This window comes from Alosa sapidissima, chromosome 7, assembly GCF_018492685.1.
Source record: "Alosa sapidissima isolate fAloSap1 chromosome 7, fAloSap1.pri, whole genome shotgun sequence".
NCBI lineage: Eukaryota > Metazoa > Chordata > Actinopteri > Clupeiformes > Clupeidae > Alosa > Alosa sapidissima.
In genome coordinates this window covers 10,947,818-10,958,710 of record NC_055963.1, presented here as the reverse complement: position 1 = coordinate 10,958,710, position 10,893 = coordinate 10,947,818, and the positions used below count along the sequence as shown (strand labels likewise).

Sequence of the window (10,893 nt, the reverse complement as noted above, 5' to 3'; positions counted from 1 at the left end):
TGTAGATGTGCCTTCTGATTCACAGGTGATGTTCCCATCGACCTGGATTGTCTAGTATTCTGGAAGTTCGTTGAGGAATTGTTTTTTGTGTTTTTTTGGTTGATTGTGAAATTTGTGGTGACCGGCGGAGAGCTCTCTCTTTTTTTAACTATCTGATCTTCAATATCTGCGGAGAGAAGGAGCTGAGATTTGAGACACGCTAAACGCAGGAAAAGTTATTCCGCGTCAATAGCTCAGAAAAATACTTCCAAAATGCCTCGTTCATTCCTCGTCAAGAAGTACTTTACTAACAAGAAACCAAACTACAGTGAACTGGAAAGTCAAAATGGTGAGTATGGAATAACTGCTTGAAAACTAAAGCTGTCATGGTAAATTTATAGTAGGCTGACATTAAAATAAACTGTTCTTAGAGTATTTAATTTCTTGTTTGTTTAATACGCAAGCGCAAGAGCAGAGTTAGTCTGTTCAGAGGACTAAACATGTCATTACATCACGCCATAGTGCGGCTTGAAACGAAGATCGATTTCTCTTTGATGATTAAAGCGCATACTATGACGCTACACCCCGAAGCCCTTTTATAAACTAGAGAGAGAGAGAGAGAGAACTTTTTATGACAGCAAAGGTTTAGCAGCTCATTCTGCTAACATGACATCATTGCTTCCTGCTTGGATGCACAAGATGCATACTTATATTCCATGTTGCCAACATGGGTATTTTTTTACCCTAAGCATTAACCTAGTTAGTAAATTAATCAATTATGTTATTATTCTTTTCTAGGTCCACTCTTCGCAGTAGTTCCTGAGAGGTTTCCACCAGCAGAGCTGCCCACAGAGAATGGATCAGTGGTGCCCAGCTACGCAGCAGGACTGGTGTGGGACATGGCCATGCCCCTGTCCTTCGCCCCAGTGTCCCCAACCACCCCCTCCGCAACAGCCCCCCTGGACCTCAGCTCCCCCTCCAGCAGCAGCAGCAGCAGCAGCAGTAGCAGTGGGGATGAAGACGAGGGGCGCACGTCGGACCCCCCAAGCCCGGACCCTACGGAGCGCTTCCAGTGCGCCCACTGTGGCAAGACCTGCAGCAGCCCCCAGGCCCTCTCCCGACACCAGCTGACCCACTGCGGGCGGGCCGACACGGCCCTGACAGCTTCCGCCATCACAGCGTCAGCGGTGGTGACCACAGTGCCTTCGTCCGGCCGCTCCAGCTTCCACTGCAAACACTGCCCCAAGGAGTACACCAGCCTGGGCGCCCTCAAGATGCACATCCGCTCGCACACACTGCCCTGCGTGTGTACCACCTGCGGCAAGGCCTTCTCTCGACCGTGGCTGCTCAGAGGACACATCCGCACACACACAGGTGAGATGACCAGTCCACACGCCAGATGGCGTTAACATGGTATCACAGTGTAGGCAGTTGTATTGCAGTAATTTTGGTTTCCACCTTGAATTGACCCCCAACACAAGTCACTGACCAAAACATGGTTTCTTTATTTCTCTCCAAACAGGCGAGCGCCCGTTCTCCTGTCCCCACTGTAACCGAGCCTTCGCGGACCGCTCTAACCTGCGCGCCCACCTGCAGACGCACTCGGAGGTCAAGAAGTACCAGTGCGGTACCTGTTCGCGCACGTTCAGTCGCATGTCCCTGCTGCACAAACACAGCGTCTCCGGCTGCTGCCCCTCCACATAGAGGAGCAGAAGAGAGAGAGAGAGAGAGAGAGAGGAAGAGAGAGATGGAAAGACTACTGTTAATCTGATTTACTCCCACGCCACTGCTGGTATGCTGAACTTCAGCCCATGCGGCCCAGAGAGAGAATGAGGGTCAGGTTGCACTGAATAGTGGCAGCACCAGTGGTGGTCAAGTGCCTTGATGAAACAGTGTGCACTAGTCCAGGTTTATGCTGGACACTATACCACAGATGCCAGTAGATATATATAATCATACGTGCACCAAGGGGGATTTTGGGGAGGATTTGGGGTGGCAGGGGGGTAAGGGTGAGGGGCAGCTGGGCATTCAGTCTGTTCCCAGGATGCCACTCGGTGCCGGCTGGTCCGGGATTGTGACGGTGCAGCTGCTGGAGAGAGAGTGTGTGTGTGTGTGTGTGTGTCTGTGTGTGTTAGTGCCGTATGTATGCAGAGTGGGGGTCATCTCTCACCAAGCTCCACACACTTCCAGGGACGTATTGAGACAGCTGTCTCCCCACTGCGGTGCAGTGGAGGCGGGGCGCTGACAGATGCGTTAGCCCTGACCTCTTCCACAACCCCGGCCCCTCCGTCGGCCCTCCTGTCCGCCGACGCCGCTGCCTGCTGCTCCGCCCAGCAGCCACAGGGCAACAGGATCCGGTGGCCAGAACTTCAAACGGGCCCAAAACATCCGTGGTACTTTGGTACTTTTTTTAATGAAAGAAAGAGGTCAGGAAAGAGATGCATTTCATATGGTTTTCTCCATACGGTTGGAGATTTCATTTAATATTCCAGCAATGCTATTTTTTTACTTTCAGTTTTGCTGTCCATGTTAAATCATTGTGTCTTCATGCACAGCTCCTTGTGTAGAGGTTTGAGCGCTTATACTGCACACAGACAGAAATACTTTTTTTCTGACATATTTCTGCAGTATGCTCTAGTGTGGGTTTTCAAACCAAAAATAGGTTCCATGACCCTAGTATTGTATGTGTGCAAAATGTCCATGCTTGTCTTAAAATGCTGTTTGTGGCTCTTTTTGGCGAATGTCAGACAGAGAGAGAGAGAGAAAGAGGCTGTTAATAGGATAAATTACAACTCCTGCCGTCTCTTCTGTCCCTAAGCAAGCCAAAATGCCAAGTCAAGACACAAAGATAGTCAGTTGCTTGTGTAAGTGCCTTTTTTAAAACAAAAAAACTGTAATTTATACATGGGAGTAACTATGGAAATGCTGTGCAATCTGTTTTGGCAATCACAAAGATTTTTTGACATGGTTTATATTTCTACACTTTTTGTACGAGTGACCTACGGGCTTTCAATAAAATAATTTATGTTTGTAAAAAAAACTTGTGTTCACTTTGTCTGTGTTGTTGCTAAGTGGTGACGGGAGATGTGTCAGTTGTTCCGGTGCCTCCAGAATGGGTTTTTAGTGTGTGTGTGTGCTCAAGGGGGAGGGGTTGGCAGATTCATGGGCAGACGTGGTGAGTGACTGGTGGAACACCTGCACACACCTGCCAGGCTTTCCACCCGAGCTAACGCTAACACTCCAGCACCAGCAGTCTCGCTGACACATGGACAGCACATGTGCATGTCCAAGCAAGACCGCAGGTGGACACCAGCAGGAGAGGGAGACTAAGAGATAAAGAGGAAGAGAGGGAGTGAGAGAGAGAGAGGGGAGAAAGGCAGTATGATGACTAGGGAGAAAACTCCACACAAGCCCCTGCATCCAGCCAGACTGACAAACATTTTAAGAGAGGAAAAAAAGAGAAGGGACACATCCGCCAGAGAGAGAGAGAGAGAGAAAGAGGGGAATCCCAGCACGCTATAAGTCACTCAGCAAACCTGGACAGAGACTGCAGGGTGTTTTTTCTCTTCCCCCTCTCCTGAGGGGAAGCTGAGCGTCTTTGGCTAAAACTCTGGCCTATCCCCTCGCCCCCGAATGACACGCTAAATCTACTATGCCCTTGTGACCTGCGGGCTGACGCCAGCCAGTCTTGCCAGAGTAACGATGCACTTCCTCTGCTGTTGGTACAGGCACGGAGTGCTGGTAGTTCGGGTCAGGGAACGGTTTGGGGGGGGGGGGGGTTGGGTTGGGTTGGTTTTTTGGGTTGTTCACGGGGCACCTATGGGACTGGAAACGGGGTGGGGGGGGTGGGGAGGTAAACTGCTTCATTTACCATGTAACCTAAATAGCAAACTCCTGGAACTGAGTTGATGGTTGGATTGGGGAACACCACTCAGACACACACTCACACGCACACACACACACACACACACACACAGTCCTCACTTTACCCCTCCTCTCTGTGTCCCTGCCCTGTGTGGGCTAGTGTTTTGGGGTGTTTGGGCCCTTCAGGTTTGATGTGGTTGGCCTTCAGTGCAGACAGTGAGTCAGACCCTTCTGAGACATGTTTTCTCCAGGGTGGAGGTGGGCAGGAGAGGAGGCCGAGGTGAAGGGGGTGGCGGTGGGGCAGTAAAGTCTCCTTGATCCCCCTAGTGATGGGGATCATGTTCATAGGGAGAGCAGGGAAGGGGTGTGTGGGCGATTGCACAAAGCATCTGCCTCTCCTGCCTGCACCCAAATGACACATATTTTCTCCCTGGCCCCTTTTTTTTGCCATTACCTAATTGCGAGCATCACCCCCACCTACACACACACACACACACACACACACACATGCTCACACTCATGCTCACTCAGAACCCAAACACAAGAATATGGCATTACTCACCTGCAGTTGTGTGCGATACGGTGTCCTTAATTGATGACGGGGGCTGATGTGAGCTCTTTGTAATGTGCTGTCTTCTCTTGTTTGCCCCCACTGGGGTGAGTGCTGGGTGCTGGGTGCTGTGGCCATCATTTCCAGAGGGGCCTGTCGGCGATTCGTATTGTGTGTCTGTCACTAATGGCTAAAGAATGTGACATTAGTCAAGGCCTGCATGTGAAAGAGGCCGAAAAAAACGGCGCACATAAAACATGCACGCCGACACTGACTGATCCCCGAGCCATGAAGAGCCTCCTACACTAACAAACCAACCAAAAATGTAACCCTCAACCTACCAGAACACACACACACACACACACAAACACACAACCAGCCCCTTCAGGCTAAATTGCAAGTCTTATGTTTCACAGATAAATCTTATTCTGTCGGCCAGTTCATGAGTGCGAATTTGTGGAAAAAACAGGTTAAAAGTTTCAAGCTATATTTAGAGAGGGCCTTTTTCCGCTGACTGCACCAGTAATCACTCAGCATTGCTCAAAAGTAATTACAGATGCTTCAGTGTATCTAGCAACAGGGCTATTTATTTAGTGTTGTGCCATGATACCACAGTACCCCTCTCTCTCTCTCTCTCTCTCTCTCTCTCTCTCTCTGTGTTTCTCTAGGTCTCCATCTCTCATGCACTGGATTAGGTTCAACTTTAATGTCACTGTGCAAGATACAAGCCCACAATGGTCACTTTGCATGTTGGCATGCATGCGGTGTTTGGCTGCGGCGCAAAGTCAACGTTTGCCCCGTCCTGGGTCTGGGCACAGGACGCAGACAATGTGCATTCTCCTCAGCACTCACCTCTTTCCTTCCAGGACTGGACAGGGGACAGAGCCAGGGTCCCGGCCCAGAGACCAGACAGCATTGGACCCAGGGCCGGATGTACCCCGGAGTCGGGTTGGACCCGCTCCAGAGACGGCTCCAGTCTGGGTGAGGAGGATTGCTCTGCGGACCCACAGGCAGGAAGCACAGGCAGATTATGCTGACCTAGTTTGGAGTCGGGGGTAACTTTTCTCTTTTTCTTTCTTCTTTCTGTTTCTTTTTTTCTGTTCTTTTTTCAGAGACTTCTTCCCTATTTGTGCTGGGTCTCCCTCTTTCTGTCTCTCTCTCCCCCTTCTCTCCTCTCTTCACCATCTCTCTCTTCTCTCTCTGTCTCTCTCTCTCTCCCCCTTCTCTCCTCTCTTCACTCTTTCCCTATCTCTCTCTCTCCTCTCTCTCTCTCTCCCCCTTCTCTCCTCTCCTCTCTTCACCATCTCTCTCTCCCCCTTCTCTCCTCTCTCTCCTCTCTTCACTCTTTCCCTCTCTGTCTCCCCCTTCTCTCCTCTCCTCTCTGGGCCGAGTGTGTGCAGTGTGCATCTGTGGGCTCCCTCCCTCCATCCGAGCCTTAGAGCCCAGACCTTGGGACACAGGAAGTGGCCTGTCAGCCTCACATAAACACAAGCCATCCTGAGTGTCTGATAAAAGGCATCTGGGTGGGGATGCCAAGTAAGCACGGGTGCTGTGTGTGTGTGTGTGTGTGTGTGTGTGTGTGTGTGTGTGTGTGTGTGTGTGTGTGTGTGTGTGTTCGGCTTGTGTGCTGAGGTGATCTCAGGGGACTCTCTTATCCTCACCCATCCCCTTATGCTGTAGACCGAGCTGATGCATGTGTGTGTGTGTGTGTGTGTGTGTCACACCAATGGCAGAAGCTATACCTCTGAAAAGAGAACTGTTGAGGAGCCATGACATTCCGTGCCTGTATTTATTCTGTGGTTTTTGGAGCGTTGACTCACCCATGGATCAGGTTTGAGCCAGGAGGGCTTTTGAGCCAGTCGTTTAAGGTTACAAATGGAATTACGGACCATGGCGCTGCTGGTGTCTCCGGGCAGTAAGGTTTTTCAGCATTCGCTTATGCAACACCTGACCCCGCTGTGTACCCGAGGGGTCCTTCCACACCTCTACCCAACACCACCTCTGTCATTTCACTGCTGTGGCGCTTCTGCGCCAATAATCTGTCTTTTCAACGCTGGTTTTCTCCAGGGCTGCTGTTTCTTCTGAGTCGTCAACGTCCCTTATAACCAAACGGGCCAAAATGGTGCTGAATCCTCAGTGACTGTCTTTGCAGTCTCTCTGTCTGTCTGTCTGACACACTTCACTGCAGACCTCCAGCTGCATGAGGCCTGGAACAACTGTCTCTAATGACACACACATGCTAATGGGTTGTGCATGATGTCCAGGGGCTTTTGGATTGTGTGTGTCTGTCTGTGTGAGCACAAAAATGTTTGTGAGTATATGTGTGTTTTTGTGTATCTGTGTGTGTGTGACCGAGAGAGAGGGTGTGTGTCAGTGGTGTATCTGTGTGTGTGTGTGTGACAGAGAGAGAGAGGGTGTGTGTGTGTGTGTCAGTAGTGTATCTGTGTGTGTGTGTGTGTGTGAGTGTGTTAGAGGTGATAGAAATGAAGAAGCACTACGGCACTGGACACAGACGCATGAGAGGGGGTCCTTTCTGAAAAGCCTGAGTGGCGTCCTGCTTGTGTTTTTATTGGATTTAGCAGATCAACGACGCTGCTGACGACAAGCACATGTGGCCTCGGGGGGCTTTGATCAGTGGTATGTGCCGTGCCGGGCTGCCCAGCCTCTGGGGGTCTCTGCCTGGATGCTATCAGCTGTGAGAAGGGGGCGGTGGGGGGTGTGCAATAAGCAGCGACTACACACACAGGGAGAATGCTTCTCTTTTCTCTTCTTTTCTCCCCTTTTCTCTCGGGCCATTCGCCCGTTCTTCTTTTATTATTCTCTCTCTCTCTCTCTCTCTCTCTCTCTCTCTCTCTAATTCTTTCTCTTTCAACTTTGCTTTTCATCACAAATCAGCCTCTCAGACACATAAACCCCAATGTTGGGCCATAGACAGGAAGTAGCCCCATTGAGGAGGTGTTGGGGGGAGTGGGAAGGGGGCACAGGCTTCAGATGAGATCACACTGCTTTGTGCTTTGTGTACTCTCTCACTCTCTCTCTCTCTCTCTCTCACACACACACACACACACACACAGCCCCCACTTTACAGCCCAGTAGGCCTCCTATAAGAAGTATAAGTATAAGTATATATACTCTTTTGATCCCGTGAGGGAAATTTGGTCTCTGCATTTATCCCAATCCGTGAATTAGTGAAACACACTCAGCACACAGTGAACACACAGTGAGGTGAAGCACACACTAATCCCGGCGCAGTGAGCTGCCTGCTACAACAGCGGCGCTCGGGGAGCAGTGAGGGGTTAGGTGCCTTGCTCAAATGGCACTTCAGCCGCTTCCTACTGGTCGAGGGTTCGAAACGGCAACCCTCCGGTTCCAGGTCCGAAGCGCTAACCAGTAGGCCACGGCTGCCCTTAATGGCTACCCTTGCCCTTAGAAGGCCAATCAGCTGGCCGCAGGTGATACAAGCCAGGAAGGACTAGATAGATAGATATATAGATACTTTATTGATCCCCAGGGGAAATTCAAGGTCTCAGTAGCATACAGACAACACACACACACATTCACTAACAGCAGAAAAAGTAATTAAAAGTATATAATATAAAGAATATACTAAATATACAAAAATACAAATTATACTAACTAACACAGTCTAAATCAATTCTAAAAACAGTATCCACATAGTGGTGATTAATAAATCAAGAGGCGCTTGCAATGACTGAGGCAGGGACTGAGCCTGTGATTCTCTGTGCATAGTAAGGTAAGGTAAGGTGCTCTGTGTGAGTGAGTGTCACGGTGATAGTGCAATGGTGATAGTGGTCATGGTGATAGTGCAAATGAGTAAGTCCAACAGTGCAATAATAAAGTCTATATATCTATATATATATAACTATTTTAAGAAAAGGTATAAGTGTGGCCAAAGTTCGGCTGTGGCATGGAGGGAGGGGTTATGCATATGTGCTAATGTGCTAATATAGCACGCAAACAGTGAGGCAGAAGACAGTGGTAAAAAGTGTCTAGTGGACAGACAGTATCCAAACATGGAGGGGGTGAAGAGGCAGACAGACTATGCAGAGAAGTCTATCTCTCCTCTTCCCTTAAGTGAAGCATTGAACAGTTCAATGGCCCTGGGGACAAATGACTTCCTCAGTCTGTCTGTTGTGCAAGGCAGTGAGCGAAGTCTCCAGCTGATCAGGCTCTTCTGCTTAACAATAGTGCTGTGGAGTGGGTGACACTCATTGTCCAAGATGTTGATCAGTTTGTTCAGGGTCCTTTTGTCAGATATTGAAGTGATGCACTCCGGTTTAGCTCCCACTACAGAGCCAGCTTTCCTTACCAGCCTGATACTTGTAGGCCTAGGTACAAGCATACAAGCATGACTCACACACACACACACATACATGAACACTAAACTTATATTAGTCAGCTTTCTCCAGGCAATGCATTTTTTTTCTGTTGGCAATGCTCGTTTTCAAAAGAGATAGAGCTGGGTTATCCACATCAATAATAAGACTCAATCAACTCACAGGGTGCTTGGAAGAGGTCAATAATGTTAAGAGACCAGTAGCTTGGGCACAGCCAGCAGCACTCGAAGTCCAAATGATTGACATTTACAAAACTACTTTTTAACCTCAAGCACTGGATTTTTTCAAGCAATGAGGATATATGAGAGATATTATTAGGCGTGGGTTGGCATCAGTATCCAAGCATGGGAAAGAGCCAGTGACTAAAGCATGAAGGCATAAGGCATAAAGCTCAGGTGGTGGGAATCTAAAGCCCTAAATGCTCCCGGCCACTGAGCCGTAACATGCCTGACAAGCATGTCGCGACGCGACGCAGAATTCGCAAACAGGCTGGATGAGGCAACGACAACAAAGCAAAAGTAGGAACAGAGATAGGGGCAAATAGCCGAAACATGTACAACCCTCTCCGGTAACGCTACAGACGCAACTTGAGTGGACGAGTCGGTCAGCCAAACGGAGCAGGGAAGGAAAAAAGGGACTGAGAGAGGAAACTCATTTGAGGAAAAGAGTGAGAACAGGAACAGCTGTTTTCCAAAACATTAAGTCTCTGAAGTGGGAGAAAAAGGGAGGGAAAGAGGAAAAACGAGAGTGAAATGCTGAGAGGGTAGAACAGATACAGACTGTGTCTATCGGCAGTGGAGGGACAGGGAAGGCTAAGAAACAGTGACAGAGAGGGAGTTGAGGAACAGCTGTTTTTCTCAGGTTTTGCTCTCTGAAGTTAGGGTGTGTTTGTTGCCTGTGTGGTGCACCTGGCAAGAGAAGAGGATCACCTGTAGTCAGTCTCTCTTCCTGCCTCTTTCTCTCTCTCTCTCCCTGCCTCTCTTTCTCTCTCTCTCTCTCTCTCTCTCCCTCTCTCTCTGAGAATTCACCACAGGTATGCGCCCCGAAGGAGGCGTTGCGCTGGATGTGCGGAGAAGTGCAAGGTGCACTTTTGTTCTCCTGTCAGGGCTTGCCAGGGCCTGGAGGTTCTTCCAGGAGTAGTGTTTAGATCCCTATTGTTCCACCACATTCCACGCGATGAGGTCCAGCGCGGAGGGGCTCCATAAAGCCGTAGGGTGGGGGTGGGGGTGGGGGGTTTGACCGGCGTAGCAGGCGGTTAGGTTTGGTGACTACAACACAGATCGATCCCTATGCCCCCCCCCCCCCCCACCCAACACCCCTCCATTACCCCACCCCAGCCTCCTACTGCCTCGTTCTGCCCCCTCCCTAAGGGACCTTGCAGGCACATGATTGCACCTGCCTGAAACGTACACCCTCAGGGCCAGAGCCTTATCTGCCCCATTGCTGGGGGGTGGTGAGCTGTGAGGTGGTGGTAGGGGGGCTTCTTTACAACGGGCTCACATGTGTGTCACAGACGAGGGTGTCCCCTTACCCCCTACTTATGTGCTCTGTGCATTCCTGCTCTTGAAAAGAGCATCCGCGCCTACAGTAACCATGCCGAACCATGAAGCCACCGCTCCTAACCCAATTTAACACGGTGGGAGTGTGAGTGTGGGGAGAAGGAGCTCAGTTTGAACCACTCTCAGAGAATCACATTCTCTCTCTCACACTCGAGCTCACACACACACACACACACACACACACGTACATACACACACACACACACACACACACACATTCCTTGATGTGATATACATATCCTCATTTTATGTATTATTGTTGGCTGACATAAACTCACACCCACCCCCAGTCCCCACACACATACCATTCTTGAATCTAATATGCATTAGCGGAACATGGTGGCCAACATGAACTGCACATTGTGCGGATGAAGTGTGGTATGTTTGTGTTGGGTAAGGAGACGGCAGCCAGGCTGGGGATGCAGCGGGGAGCAGCAGGATTAGTTTCCCAGCCATCTAGCCATCCAGGCATCCAAGCATCCAGGCATCCAGGCATCCAGCCATCCAGGCATCCAGGCATCCAGCCATCCAGGCAGGCAGCCAGGTAGGCAGGCAGGTAGGCAGGCAGGTAGGCAGGCAGGTA

The 10,893-nt window shown here is 50.0% G+C and overlaps 1 protein-coding gene across 3 annotated transcripts in view; it reads left to right on the top strand.

Moving 5' to 3' along the window:
* The window catches only part of snai1b (snail family zinc finger 1b), an 11,528-nt gene continuing 635 nt past the window's right edge, over window positions 1-10,893 (top strand). Inside the window, exons 1-3 of one of the 3 annotated variants that reach the window (XR_006032767.1) lie at window positions 1-328; window positions 778-1,353; window positions 1,502-2,105. Coding sequence is in view for 1 of the 3 variants with exons in the window: in XM_042097702.1 (XP_041953636.1) it covers window positions 253-328; window positions 778-1,353; window positions 1,502-1,683 (834 nt within the window). In the remaining 2 variants the exon portion in view is untranslated. Of the gene's footprint in view, window positions 329-777; window positions 1,354-1,501; window positions 3,013-10,893 lie in introns of those variants that run through there. The other 2 variants (XR_006032766.1, XM_042097702.1) reach the window with 2 other exon arrangements.